We start from the raw sequence: 15,545 nt of genomic DNA, 5'->3' as shown, positions 1-15,545 counted from the left end.
GTAACTGAAAATAGAGTAGGATTTTTTGCTAGTAAATGTCATTAGATTGCATTTGTTAGTGTTCAGGGTCATTTGCCAATCCAAACACCAGTTAGTGACACATTGAAGGTCATGTTGAAGAGCAATATGATCAGCTGGGGAACGAATTTGACAGTAGATAACGCAGTCATCTTCTAATAGTCGAGCACTGGATGTAATGTTAGATGGCAAGTCATTGATGAAAATCGGGAAGAGTAAGAATCCAAGGACACTTCCCTGAGGTACGCCTGATGTTACGTTACTGAAAGGGGAAGATTACTGGTCAATGAAAGTGGACTGCTTTCGAAAAGACAAAAAGTTTCTTATCCAAGAAATTGTTAGATCGTCAAGGTTTAAGCATGAGAGTTCAGAAATTAGGCGACAGTGAGCAACGCAATCAAATGCTTTAGAGAAGTCGGTGAATATTGAGTCAGTCTGAGCATTGTTGACCATATTTTGAAAAAGATCCGTAGTGAACTCAATTGGTTGCGTCTCACATGAAAGGCCTTTTCTGAATGTATGTTGATGTTTAAAAAAGAAGTTATTACATTCTAGGTGATGAACGACATTAGTAAAAATGATGTGTTCGAATAACTTGCAGGGAACACTAGTTAGTGATATGGGACGGCAATTACTCGCATTGCTCTTGTCACCTTACTTGAAGATGGGTATGATTTTGCCGACTTTCCAATCATTCAGCAGCTCCCCTGTTGACAGTTACTGCTGGAATGTATGACTGAGGATTGTACTGGAAGGGACTACTGTGCTTTAGGATTTTCGTGTGAATGCCATCAAGTCCGGAACTAGTCTATAATTTGTGATTATTAATCAAAGTAGCGATTTCAGCGGCTGTTACGGTAATAGGAGTCATATATTGGTAATCAAAGTCTGCCATCTTTGGCATATTGGAAGGGTCTTCCTTTGTGAATGTGGAAAGGAAATAGTTGTTAAATACAGATGTGCAGTGCTCTCGCAGTATGGGAAGACCAGTGCTATCCACCAGTATGGGATTGTCAGTGCTGTTTGAAGGAGATATGGTTTTCCAGAATTTCTTAGGATTATTTTTTATCAAGGATTGAAGGGCATCGGAAAAGAACTTAGGCTTTGCATGACAAAGGGAACAAATTTTGGCACATAGAACCCGTCCAATATAATGATCACATTGGTCGTGTTTCCCATTCTTTTAGTCTAGAGCACATTGGGATTGCCAGGTTAAAAGCATTGGTGCAAGCACCGACCCCTATGGCACTCCCCGCTTTGCGTTGAAGCTGCTGGTTGCATGTCCCACCACATGAATGGCAAACGTCCTTTGAATTCGAAAGCACTTTACGAAATTACAGGCATGCTCGGGTTGCCCCATGCAACGCATAATGTCAAGTAAAGTCATGTGGCTAACTTCATTGTATGCCTTGCACACATGCATGGCTAATATTGTTCGCACCCGGTGCATCTGATTGCCTGCCAAAACCATTCCAGTAAGCGCTCCAAGTCCTTCTTCTGTGCCCAGGTGCAGACAAAATCAAATTTGTGCAGGATGATACCATTTGAATTCTTCAAGCCACCAGGTTATTCACACAGCAAGCATTTTCTCAGTTAATTGACAGACAGTGGCAGTTAAGCCAATGGAAACTGACCCTGTCAACCTTCAACAGCTGAACTCTGTCAAGTGAGGCTGGCTTAGCAGGACTCTTTGAGGAACTATCAGACATTGTTTGGGATATTATCGGCCTTAGTGGGATTAGAAGAACTGGTGAGGTTATACATTGCTAAGTAACGGCCATCTCCTCTGCTGTAGAGGTCTTCCTGATAAGAAGCTATACGTGGTAGGATTCCTAATCCATAAGGACATAGCAGCCAACATTGATGAATTCTAAAGCATTAATGAGAGGGTAGCAGTAGTCGTAATCAAACCTAATAAGAGGTATAGATTAAAGGTAGTACAAGCCTAGCTCTCCAACATCCAATCACGACGATGAGGAAGTAGATCAGTTTTATGAAGATGTTGAATTAGTGATGAGAAAAGTGCAAACTCGGTATACAGTAGTAACGGTTGACTCCAATGCAAAAGTGGGGAAAAACCGGGTGGGTGAACAGGCAATTGGCAACTACGGCATCGATTCTACGAACGCTAGAGGAGAGATGCTGGCAGAATTTGCAGAAAGGAATAAGCTGAGAATAATGAACACCTTTTTCAGGAAACGTAGCAACAGAAAGTGCACCTGGAAAAGCCCTAATAGTGAAACAAGAAATGAAATTGATTTCATACTTTCTGCTGATCCCAGCTTAGTGCAGGATGTAGAAGTGATAGGTAGGCTAAAGTGCAGTGATCATAGGTTAGCGAGGACTAGGATTCACCTCAATTTGAACAGAGAAAGAGCAAAATTGGTCAAGAAAAAACAGGTCAACTTAGAGGCAGTAAGGATAAAAGCAGACAAATTTAGGCTGGTACTTGCAAACAAATATGCAGCTTTAGAACAGAGAGATGGTGATAATGACATAAAGGTAATGAATGAAATCGTAACGGGGCTGGCTTCAGAGGCAGCAATTGAAATGGGAGGCAAGGCACTAAGGCAACCAGTAGGCAAGCTCTCCCAAGTAACAAAGGACCTAATAAAGAAATGACGAAGAATGAAAGTGTCCAACTAAAGAGATAAGATAGAATTCATGGAACTGTCAAAACTGATCAACAAGGCGAAAATAAGTAATATTTGAAATTATAACGTGAGAAAGACTGAAGTAGCCATAAACAATGGACGCAACCTGAAATCAGCGAGAAGGAAACTTGGCATAGGACAAACCAAGATGCATGCGCTGAAAGATAAGCACGGTAATATCATCAGCAATCTCAAAGGTATAATAAAAGCAGCGTAAGAATCCTATACTGACCTGTACAGTACCCAGAGGACCCGGGAGTACTCCATTCGAAACAATAATGAACAGGATACAGAAACTCCTCCTATAACTAGAGATGAGGTCAGAAGGGCCTTGCAAGACATGAAACAGGGAAAAACGGCAGGAGAAGATGGAATAACAATCAATTTAATCAAAGATGGAGGAGACATAATGCTAGAAAAACTGGCGGCTCTCTATACGAAGTGTCTATCGACTGCAAGGGTCCTAGAAAACTGGAAGAATGCAAACATTATACTAATCCACAAAAGGGGAGACATTAAAGAACTGAAAAATTATAGGCCGATTAGCTTACTCCCAGTATGATATAAAATATTTACCAAAGTAATCTTCAATAGAATAAGGGCAACACTGGACTTTAGTCAACCCCAAGGGAACAGGCTGGCTTCATTCAGGAAGGGATACTCTACAACGGATCACATCCAGGTCATTCATCAGGTTATCGGAAACCTGCAGAGTACAATAAGCCTCTCTATATGGCTTTCATAGATTACGAAAAAACATTTGATTAAGTATAGATACCAACAGTCATAGAGGCATTGCGTAATCAAGGACTACAAACCGCTTACTTAAATACCCTGGAAAATACCTTGAGAGATTCCACAGCCACCTTAGTTCTACACAAGAAAAGTAGGAAGATACCTATAAGGAAAGAGACACAATCTCTCCAATGCTATTCACTGCGTGCTTGGAAGAAGTATTTAAGCTATTAAACTGGGAAAGTTTAGGATTAAAGATCGACGGGGAATACCTCAACAATCTTCGGTTTGCCAATGACATTGTTCTATTCAGCAACACTGCAGACGAGTTACAACAAATGATTGAGGACTTTAACAGGGAAAGTGTGAGAGTGGGGTTGAAGATTAATATGCAGAAGACAACGATAATGATGAACAACCGGGCAAGGGAACAAGAGTTCAGGACCACCAGTCAGCCTCTAGAGTCTGTGAAGAGGTACGTTTACCTAGGCCAACTAATCACAGGGAACCCTGACCATGAGAAGGAAATTCACAGATGAATATAAATCGGTTAGATTGCATACTGCATACATCGTGAGCTCCTGACTTGAAGCTTACCGTTATCATTGAAAAAGAAGGTAAGCAATCAGTGAATTTAACTGTGCTGACATATGGAGCAGAGACTTGGAGACTGTCAAAGAAGCTTGAGAACAAGTTAAGGACTGCGCAAAGAGCCATGGAACGAAGAATGCTAGGCATAACTTTAAGAGACAGAAAGAGAGTGGTTTGGATCAGAGAGGAAACGGTTATAGACAATATTATAATTGACATTAAGACAAAAACAATGGCACTGGGCAGGTCATGTAATGCACAAATTAAATAACCGTTGGACCATTAGGGTGACAGAATGGGTACCATGAGACGGGAAGTGCAGTAGAGGACGGCAGAAGACTAGGTGGTGCGACGAAATTAGGAAATTTGCGGGTGCTAGTTGGAATCGCTTAGCGCAGGACAGGGGTAATTGGATATTGCAGGGAGAGGCCTTCGTCCTGGAGTGGACATAAAATAAGATGATGATGCTGTAGCAAGCATGTGACGCCCCCCAGGCATAATGTTCGTTCGCCACCAGGCTCGGTGGCCTGCTAAAGCTCGGCAGGCAACATTGGTCACCGCACCACAATAAACACCGACGAGCACGGCTGCTCGCCGGTCAGTCATCGTTCAGCACCACCACGCTGCAGAGCGTCCGTCTAACGGAGGGTGCCACAAGCCCTCCCTTGTTCACGACCTGGGGTGGATCGTGACACTGGCGACGAGGATGGCAACGAGTACCCGCGGACAGTCCCACGCCGCCGCGAGCGGCGAAACACCGCCCCCCCGTTGCTGTCGCCATGCCGCTGTACGGAAGGCTCGAGCCGTTCGAGGGAGATGGGTCCGCCTGGCAAATTTACGAGGAGCAAGTCCACGTGTTCTTCCAAGCAAACGACACAGGGTGTTCCTGGCCATCTTGACGATGATGATGGCAATAGAATGAATGTTTTGGAGATTAGTAATGTCTTTTCCTGGCTTGGGTATAGCTATAACTACAGAGTATGTCCAAGATTCTGGTATATTGCCTTCAGTCCACGTGTGATTGATGTTATCCAGGAGCGAGACCAATTATGTCTCTGTGAGGTTTTTGAAGAATTCGTGAGGTAACCCATCAATTTCAGGTGCTGTGCCTGGCTTCAATGCATCGATACCTGCTATCAACTCTGGCATAGGTAACGGTTCTTGGATTCGAGCGATTGCCTCTGGGTATTGGCTTACCGTCAAAGGCAGGATCACGGTGATCTATAGGTGCATGAAGTGTATCATAGTGTAGGAACAATGTCAGAGTGATTTGTTTCCCCGCATTCGATGGCGTAGCTTCAGAGGCGAGAAGCATGGAAGCCGTGGGATCGAGCTGACGTTGACCCTTCACCATTGCATGAAAAGCACGGCAGAGAGAGGCTGTGCGTGACGAGGGTCCGAGGGACACACACCAATCCGGCCAGCATCCTCTGTCTAGTCTTCTTTCGTCCCGACAGGCTTGTGCCATGATACGGTGCATTTGAATTTTCGCTTTCATCGATGTGCGATCATGCACCGCAACAAGCTCAGCCTAGTGCAGAGCTGTCCAAAGATGCAACAGCTGCATGTCTAGGGCCAGACGACCTTCATCTACCCAGCATGTTTACATTGCTGAATCGAGTGCCTTTCGAAGAAATTCCTGAAGGTTTTGCAGCGACAGATCCCATGTTAAAAGCGCTGCTTCCTGAAAGGCATTTCAGTGAACAACTTGACAACAGCGATGAAGTTGGTAATGTCTGTGGGTAAGAAGTTAAAGAGATAAGGGGGGTAGTGGTTACTCCATGTGACGAGTGGAGTGGAACAATTACAGTGTGTGGCAGCAGCGTGACAAAGTAAAAGAAGTATGTGCATGCTGGTACACGGCAGCATGGCACACGAGGAGAGGGCAAATCAGGATTTAATTGCGGACGGCACGGGAGAAGGAACTTGGACTGGCGAGGACCTGGCGGAATGTGTTCCAGCGAGGCTGATCGAGATGGCTACTGGTTCGCCTTGGCGCCTGCCCGTCCACGCACACAGCCGGGTCATCCCACACATGAGCGGCTAATGGTTCGCTTGGGCAGCCGTCCGGGAACCATCGGGTCCGGTGGCTGACAGTCCGCCCTGTTAGGCATGCTTGCGGTCCCGCCTGTGGGCCGCCGCTGCAGCCCCACAGCGCTACAGCTCGCGCGGCTGCCAGCCATGCTGGCGGTGAGCTCTGCTAACTCCGACCCACGGCAAAAGCCGCCAGCATGCTGGCGGTGTAGTATAGTGTCGCCCCCTGTCAGATCTCTGTGTCATCGTACATGTATGTTTTGTAGTTGTTTAGCTAGATGGCGCACCCCCCTTCTGTCATGTGACAAGCTTGGACCAATCGGGAGGTGTCATCTAGCGTGTGAAGCCTTTATAAGTAATAAACAGCCGCGGGTCGGCGGAGTCTTCGTTCCGGTTTTCAGCGGGAGCAGTTAGCTCCGTGTGTCCTTCACTGCGCCGGCGCTAGCCGCGCGTTCGCCCGTCGGGGCCCCCCGCTTGCCTGCCGCTGCCGACACAACATCTTTTGGCGACGAGGATGGGATTCCCGAAGCGGTTCCGACCGAAGCCCCGGGACACCAACGAGCTTCGTAAGTGAAGCGACCCTTCCCGTGTCCGCACGGCAGGCAAACGCCGCCGACGCACTTGGCGTCGCGAGGCTTCCGAGCCTAGGCCTACTCGCCCCTTTGTTCGTCCTTGCCCCATTCCTGCGGCGAGCTCCGGCTTGCCTCCTGCACTGTCTCCTGCACGCTACCCGGCATGGCTTTTACGGCGAACCTTCCCGTTTTTCTTGAAGTGCCCGGCCCACCGTTAATTCCTTGGTACCGCTGGAAAAAAATTTTTCAGGCCCACCTCGAAGCGGCCGGCGGTGGCGACTGGACGGACGCGCGACGAGCGTCCGCGCTCGTCAGCGCTCTCGGGCGTGAGGGACAACGGAAGTACTTCGCAGACGAGGAGCAGGAAGCAGCAAGGCAGTTAACCGGCGCAGCGTCACCGTCAAGTGAAGCAGCAAGGCAGTCGACCGGCGCAGCGTCAACGTCAAGTGATGCGGTCCCGCCAGCGTCAGAGTTTCCGAGACTCTTGGAGCGGCTTGACCGGCTGTTCGCCGCGTCAACAAATGTCCTGGCGGAACGGCACGAATTCACCAGTCGGAAGCAGTTCGACGGAGAAGGATTCCTGGAATTCGTGACCGCATTGAAGGAGAAGGCGGTACAGTGCAACTTCGGCACAACCTATGGCGAGCGCGTCCGAGACCAAATCATACATGGGGTAGCGAACGTCAGCGTTCGCGAAAAGTTGCTGGCTCATGGCGAAACCCTGACTTTGGACAAGGCAGAAGAAATTGGACGCTCGTTAGAAGCCCTACATCGAGCGAACCGCGCGTTCGACTCGGAGAAAATACAAAGAATTGAGGCAGCTCAACTTGGCGTTCCGTCGACGGGCCAAGATGGCCGACTTCTTCCGGGGAGCCGCCAAGATGGCCGACGTAGTCCGGGAGGCCATGAAGATGGCCGACTTCTTCCGAAGAGTCGCCGAGACGACCGACTTCTTCCGAGGAGTCGCCGAGACGACCGACATTTCGCACATGGCTCCTCCGGGAACCGTGGTGCATGCGACCGGTGTGGCAGCACGAAGCATATTGCAACGTACAGGAATTGTCCAGCGAGGAACCGGCGGTGCAACGCCTGCCACACGTTGGGCCATTTTGCATCAGTATGCCGAAAAACCCGTACTGCTCAGCACGTCTCTTCCGCAGAGACGCGGTCTTCAACTTCCGCAGGGCAGCCGTCCGCGTCTGTCCTGACGGTAAGCGCTTTTGAAACTAAAAAAGATTTGAAAGTTCCAGTCGTAGTGAACGGCGTCTCCATGCGACTGCCGGTGGATACGGGAGCGTCTGCCTCATTGATGACGGCCGAAGATTTTGGAAAGCACTTTGGTCGACAGCACAGACTGTCGCAAACAGTGGACTTGAAAAATTTCTCCAAGCAACGCATCGACATTCAAGGCCTGTTTCAAGCCACTGTCCAGTTTTTCCAAAGGTCATGCTCAGTCACGTTCCACGTAACGACTACAGGAACATCACTGCTGGGTTTAGACGCCATCCAACGCTTGGGCATACAGATCGACGGTACGTCGCTGACATGTCGTCTACCATCGCTTCCTTCAGTACAGAGCCCCACAGGTGTGCCTCCGGGTTTTGATCACCTTTCCAGTGACGAGTTGGGCCTCGTCAACAACTTTGTGCACCGAATTCATCGGCAGCAAGATGCGAAACCAGTATCTTCAAAGTTGCGCCGACTACCCCTGGCTCTCCGTGACCAGGTCACACATGAATTGCGACGTCTCGAGGACTGCGACGTCATCGAGCGCGTCGAGGCTACTGAGTGGGTGTCTCCACTCGTGGTGGTGCGCAAGAAGGATGGAACCATGCGGCTCTGTGTAGATCTACGAGAACAGGACAGTCTTGTGCCTCAAGTTCAAGAAAGGGTCTTGCAGAAACAGTCGCAGACTAAACAGTACGTAGACAAACGTAGAGGTGCTCAGGCAACTCGTATCAAGGTGGGAGACACCGTCAGAATTAGATTTAACAGGAAAGGAATCTTTAAGTACAGTAAACCTCGTAAAGTCAAGGCCCAGATAAGACCATCTACTTTTCTACTCAGTGGTGGGAAGACGTGGAATGCGTCTAAGTTAACCGTAGTGATGAAGGATCCAGCAGGTAGTACACTGTGTACAAGTGATAGAGACTTTTTGTACTCATATTCAAACTTGGATAGTCATTCCGATGACTTGTCTGTAGTGACAGCGTCCTCTCATAGTCATAAGCTTCAGTTAACTAGTGCGTCTGACTGTATCACTTCTGAGTCTACACAGTCAGCAGTCGTCTCTGATTCTGTGGGGGAATCGGTAGCCTCCCAGGACTTGGGACTTCGAGAGGAGCTTCCTGGGCAACCCTCTCCAGCTTTGCGCGACAACCACATTAAATTGTCCAACCAGGGGGAGGGAAATAATAGTGGGACGACTAGGTCTTTAAAGTCGACCGATACGCGTCGCAACCCCCAAAGTTCTTCTGAGGTACGCACGCGTCCTCATCGTGACAGAAAACGGCCTCCGTGGCTCGATGATTTTGTTTCTGTAGTGTATAGTGTATTTCCGTCTTCAAAATGCCACGGCTAGGGGCCTCGTTGAGAGTCCACATGTTTCATTAACACAGGTATAAAATGTGCTCCTTGTTGCGGTGCAGTGAGTTTTGTGCGTGTTCTTTGTCAGACTTAGTGACTGCCTGTGTTTTGGTGCCCAAGACTGGTGCACGTGTATGTGAACTTGGGCGGGGATGGATTGAATTTGTTGTGGACTTAAGTGCGTGCTTTGTGTGCGACTGGTGCGCGTGTGTGAACGTGGGGGGGAACGAACTGAAATTGCTTTTGGACTTAAGTGCGCGCCTTGGGTGCGCGTTTCACTGTATGCTTGCTTTGTTTCCAGGGGGGGATGATGTAGTATAGTGTCGCCCCCTGTCAGATCTCTGTGTCATCGTACATGTATGTTTTGTAGTTGTTTAGCTAGATGGCGCACCCCCCTTCTGTCATGTGACAAGCTTGGACCAATCGGGAGGTGTCATCTAGCGTGTGAAGCCTTTATAAGTAATAAACAGCCGCGGGTCGGCGGAGTCTTCGTTCCGGTTTTCAGCGGGAGCAGTTAGCTCCGTGTGTCCTTCACTGCGCCGGCGCTAGCCGCGCGTTCGCCCGTCGGGGCCCCCCGCTTGCCTGCCGCTGCCGACACAACAGGCGGCTTTTGCCGTGGGCTGGAGCCAGCAGAGCTCACCGCCAACGGGCCAGTCAAGGTTTGCGAGCCCAGAGTGATGGGCGTCTCTACCTGCCCTGGTGCCTGGGTACGGCAGCTTCACCTGCCATAACAGCCGCGGCCATTCAGCCTACCGTAAAACCTCGCCGTGGTACTACTACGGGTGGGTGAATCGCCGGTGGGGTGACAACAAATACTTGAAGTCAATGAACTCTAGTGCATAGCCACGGACGATTAGAGACGTGCCACAAAGTTTTTCTAGGTGTTACAGGTGTTGCGGATTCATGGTGTTGTGGAATGGTGTTGCGGATTTCACGGTGTTGCGGAATGGATTCATGTGTATTGTGTGCTGGTAACTGCCACATGCACCCTGTTATAAGGCAGATAAACGCAGTGTTGGGTCACCACCTCTGCCTCACTGTATGTTAAGCCCCTGGGCCTACGAACCGTTGCTATCACACTGGTGCCAAAAAACGTGCACTCGCCAAGAATAAAATAAAAATTAAAAACCGACGTTTTGGGCTTCGTACGGGTCCCTTGATCACAATGAAGATGTAAGCATGGGCCCGCGACTATTAATGGGTGAGGTGGCGCAGTGTTCGGGTGTATATCTCAGGAAGATTACCCTGCATCCTGTTTATTGTGTGTCTAGTTGATTGGATGTAAAATGATTCTAAAAGCAAACGGGCAGATAAGTGTTTTTCTTTTGCGATGATGACTGCCGAGTCCCAGTCAATGATGTGTAGGGTTAGTTCGTGATGTTCCACCAGGGCATTCGCGGCTGTGTGGCTCTTGGCGACGTCATTCATGTGTTGTTTCAAGCGTCATTTAAAATTTCCGCTCTCGCCAATGTACGACATGTCGCACTCCTTGCAAGGTATCTTGTATATCACTCCTGGGTAGTTCGTGTGTTGCAAAGGGTCTTTTGCACATACCAACTGCTGGCCAATTTTTCGGAAAGGCACGTGGGCGATTCGAACACCGTAGCCCTTACAAATTCGTGCAAGGGCTTCACTTTTTTTCACTGTGTACGGTACCGCCGCGCACTTCACTGTTTCTTTCGCTGTTTCACGGCGGGGCTTCGCTGCTTTACGCTGCTACATTCTCAGCAGTTGTCGAGGGTAGCCATTGTTCAACAGGTCCCTTTTCACAACCTGTTGCTCTTGCCTACGTTTCGTGGGGCTGGAGCAGACGCGGAATGCCCGGGAGAAGAGTGCTGCTGCGACGGATCGCTTTTGCCCAATTGGGTGCGCCAAGTCGAAGCTCAGGTATTTCCCCGTGTGCGTTGGCTTTCTGTAGACACTAGTCCTCAAGTCGCTTGAAGTCCTCTCTATGAGGACATCCAGGAAGGGAATTCGCCCATTGTTTTCTTCTTCAGCCAGGAACTGTATACTTGGCTTACAGAAATTTAGGTGCTCGAGGAAATGTGTTGCGTACCGGCTAGGGACAATGCAGAAGCAGTCGTCCCCGTCTCTTAAAAATAGCTTTGGTCACGTCCCGAATGACCACTGTATGAACTGTCTGGCTACCTGCACCGTATTCTTAGGCTGCTTGCAGGACTCGCGCCCACTTTCGTGAAAGACTCCGCTCACTTCATTGAGCTAATAAGAAGCACCAACATTGACGATGACAAAGTCATGATCTCCTTTGACATAAAGTCAGCGTTTACATGTGTGCCTATTGACTACGCGGTCGAGGGCTGCAGGAAACTTCTCGAGGTTGACTCTTCTTTGCCTGAACGCATGCCATTCGAATCCCACTACGTCTGCCACCTTCTAAAATTTTGCCTTGATAATACGTACTTCATCTTTAACAAGGAATATTACAAGCAAGTATTCGGCACAGCGATGGGAGCCTCTGTATCTGTCGTTTGCACCAACATTGCTCTAGAGGATCTGGAAAGTGCCGCCTTATCTGCATTTGGGACACGACCAAAGCTATTTCTAAGGTACGTGGATGACTGCTTCTGCATTATCCCTCACCGGTAAGCAACACATTCCTGAACCGAGCGATCGAAGATCACTGCCGCGCGCTATGCACGCAACAGTGGAATGAGACCTATAATGCGGCAGATGGGCAGATGCACAGCGTGAAGACGTGGAACCTGCTGCAGCACCTGCTCGCCGAAACCAAGACCAAGTCGCACCAAAGGGACAGACTCGCCAGGCTCATACATCGAGCGTTCTTGGTACACGGCGCCGACGAAGTCACCAGGCGCATTAACGACAAATACCTGCCGACTACACCCACTGAACAACATGCGCCGTACGGCGGCCTACCTAACGCGAAGCTCGATCGTGACATCGACGTTGAGGAGGTACACGCTGCCCTGCATGACCTCAACAGCCGGTCGGCAGCCAGCCCGGACCTCGTCACAAACAAGGCGCTCTAGAACCTCGACGATGGCTTGATTGAGAACCTCGCAAAATACTTCAACAAGTGCTGCAGAGCGGGCGCACTGCCAAAGCTGTGGAAGACAGCCAAGACCATCCTGATCCCCAAGCCGGGGAAGCCACCGGACACGGATAACCTCCGGCCCATCTCGTCTTCCGTGGGCAAGGTGCTGGAGCACGTCCTGCTCAACAGGTGGCAAGACTACATGGAACGAGAAGGGCTGTACCCGGCCACGCTGATCGGCTTCAGACAGCACCTAAGCACGCAAAACGCGATGCCACAGCTCAAATACCAAATCATCGACAATGGCAGCAGCGCCCGTGACAACAAAGCAATCCTAGGACTCGACCTGCAGAGCGCCTTCGATAAGGTGAAACACTCAGCGATTCTGTCCCAAGTCTCCAAACTCAACATGGGCGAAAGATCCTACAACTACATCCTGCAACTACATCCTCACAGACAGGACCGTCGAGCTACGAGCAGGCGACCTACAGACGCAAGAGAAGCTCCGGAGCACCAGCACACCGCAAGGATCGGTCATTTCGCCGATGCTGTTCAACCTGGTAATGATCGGAGGAGCCGAAAAGCTTGCAGACATCAAAAACGTCAGGCGCACCATCTACGCGGACGATATCACGCTGTGGGTGACCGGTGGCAGCGACGCCCACATCGAGGGCGCGCTGTAAGCCACCGTTGATGCAATAGAAGACCAGCTGGAATGCACCGGACTGAGATGTTCGCCGAGCAAATCGGAGCTTCTCATACTCCCACCTACCAAAAACAGCAGAGGCAAGACCAGACAACGCGAATACGAAAAAATCAGAATTGTAACCAAATCCGGCAACGTGATCCCCGAGATCGGCAAAATTAGGATCCTAGGCACGGTCATCGAAAAGCATGGAAGAAATGGCGAAACCATCACGCGTCTCACGGCAAAAGTAGCCAACGCGATTTGACTCCTCAAACGAGTCACTTCCCGGAAGGCTAGCATGAGAGAGGAGAGCCTAATTAGGCTCGTCCAATCCTTCATCCACATCCCGTACGTTGCAGTCTACCACAGATGGCTGCAACATGAACGTAACAAAATCAACATGATCATCAGAACAGCGTACAAAAGGGCACTGGGCCTGTTCAAGTCCACGAGCACGACCCGCTTTTTACAACTCGGGATACACAATATGCTCGAAGAAATAGCCGAAGCACAACGGACCTCTCAACTGGAGTGGCTGTCCATGACCAAAGCCGGGAGGAACATACTAGACGACCTGAGAATAGGATGTTCGAACGAGGTGGAGATGAAGCTCCCCTTCCCCGAAGAGGTCCGACGCCAGACCAGAATCGACCCCATACCAAAGAACATCAATCCTCAGTTCAACAAGGGAAGAAGAGCAGCGAAGGCCAAGGCTCTCATCGACCAGCATGCTAACGACAAGCATGCGCAGTACGTGGACACAGCCGAATACCAATGGAACACCTTCACAGCAGTCGTCATAGAGGCGTCAACCGGCACCACGAGGATGGCAGTGAGCGTGAGAAGCGCCGGAGCGGAACAAGCGTAGGAGGTAGCCATTGCCCTGGCCATCGACGACGCAGACTGCCACACAGTGCTGAGTGACACGAGACAGGCAATGCGAAACTTCGCCAAAGGCCAAATCTGCAGGGAGGCCGAGCGCGTACTGCGAGCGGCCAAACTACAAGACAGAAAACTAAGACTCAAATGGTTCCCAGTGCACGTGGGCAACGCGTCGGAACACAATGAGAACCGCAATGAGATGGCACACGCAGTGGCGCGAGCGCTAACCAACCGCGCCCCGGTGACAGACCGTCCGACATGGTTCGGAACCAAGGACCGCATGACGGACTGCAACGAAATCACGAAGGCCTACCGCCTGGCTCGCAGGACTCTCCCACCCCCGCACCCGAGGCTGAGTCGAGCGGAGGTGGTGCTACTGAGACAGCTCCAGACCGGATCGCTACCGAGCCCGGGACTGATGCATCGCATGTACCCAGAGACACATCCGACCGATAAGTGCAGAGTCTGCCAGAGCGAGACGGCAGATTACAGGCACATCTTGTGGGACTACGTTAAAACTCCAGAAGAAGCAAAATCAAGAACAATCCCACCGCGGCTCGAGGCAGCCGCGAAGAGCTACGACCAAGACGAACAGCTCTGGGCCATCCAGCAGCTCCTCGGGGCGCTTGAAAGGCAGGGACCCAGCGAGCTGGCAACGGCAAGTGGAGACCCGCGCCGAGTAACAGTGACTTCCTAGATGACGTAGGCCCTTGTCGGGGTGCGCGAGCGCCCAACTGCAAGCACAAATAAAGTTGGCTCCAATCCAATCCTCGAGCACCTAAATTCCTTTAAGCCGAGTATACAGTTCACGGCTGAAGAGGAAAACAATAAGCAAATTCCCTTCCTGGATGTCCGTCCTCATAGAGAGGACTTCAAGCGGCTTGAGGACTAGTGTCTACAGAAAGCCAACGCACACGGGGAAGTACCTGAGCTTCGACTTGGCGCACCCAATTGGGCAAAGGCAATCCGTCGCAGCAGCACTCTTCTCCCGAGCATTCCGTTTTTAAATTTGAAAATCTGAAGTGGGGGGGGGGTCGATTTACAATCGAAACCAAACCACCAAAAATGCGAGCCAACGAGATATTAGGGGAGCTACAGCATAATTACAATTTTATGTTTGCTCTATGGCCTCACCCATAGCTTTTCGCTATCCCGCACGTTTGTTTGCTTTTCGGAAGGGTTTTTCAACGTCTTTAAAGTTTTACAGTGGGCACAACACTCATGGGGGGGTGTCGATAGTTGATGGAAGTGCCGCAGTTCCATTCGCGGCGGCACCCTCAGAACGGTGGCACTTGCAGGGAGTATCGATAGTTCATGGAAGAGCAGACACCGCTCACGTGTTTCTCTTTCCCTGTAGCTCTTAGTTTGACACGTTCGACTTGACTGCAGGCTACGTGCTACTTCTGTGCTTCCTCAGTCGTCATGATCACTCCAGGCCCACTAAACATTCACCGCTCGTTCATAGCAGCGTTCAAGAGGGCTGCCATCCTTTACGCCGAAGAAACAAATCACTGCACAGCGGGCCGCAAGTTCAATGTTTCTGAACTGGCGATGTGAGAGCGGCAATGAAGCAAAATTTTCACCTGTGACGGCAAGTGAAGAATTTCTCACGGGCCGAAGTCTGGACGCTTTCCGGAGTTGTAGGCCAAGCTTACGGCTTACGTCCCTGAAATGCGTGGTCGGTCCCTGCCAGTGAAGTGCAACATGGTCATGAAACAGCCCGGATCTTCGCCTTTTAAGGACCTGCTCCACCGTGAGTACGAGTGGCT

At 50.2% G+C, this 15,545-nt stretch overlaps 2 protein-coding genes and 1 pseudogene across 2 annotated transcripts in view; all 3 read left to right on the top strand.

The window, feature by feature from the left end:
- The window catches only part of LOC126535566 (mitochondrial-processing peptidase subunit alpha), a 254,117-nt gene that overhangs the window by 117,199 nt on the left and 121,373 nt on the right, over positions 1-15,545 (top strand). The gene's annotated exons all lie outside the window — the stretch shown is intronic.
- On the top strand, positions 6,249-9,694 carry LOC140219627 (uncharacterized). Its single transcript, XM_072289557.1, has 2 exons — positions 6,249-6,598; positions 6,855-9,694. Exon 2 carries the CDS (start codon positions 7,875-7,877, stop codon positions 9,183-9,185), a length of 1,311 nt encoding a protein of 436 aa, XP_072145658.1. The 5' UTR covers positions 6,249-6,598; positions 6,855-7,874; the 3' UTR covers positions 9,186-9,694.
- LOC140219432 (uncharacterized) lies at positions 12,478-14,473 on the top strand (annotated as a pseudogene).

The sequence above is a fragment of the Dermacentor andersoni genome, chromosome 7 (assembly GCF_023375885.2).
Source record: "Dermacentor andersoni chromosome 7, qqDerAnde1_hic_scaffold, whole genome shotgun sequence".
Classification (NCBI taxonomy): domain Eukaryota; kingdom Metazoa; phylum Arthropoda; class Arachnida; order Ixodida; family Ixodidae; genus Dermacentor; species Dermacentor andersoni.
This window is presented reverse-complemented; position numbering and strand designations above follow the sequence as displayed.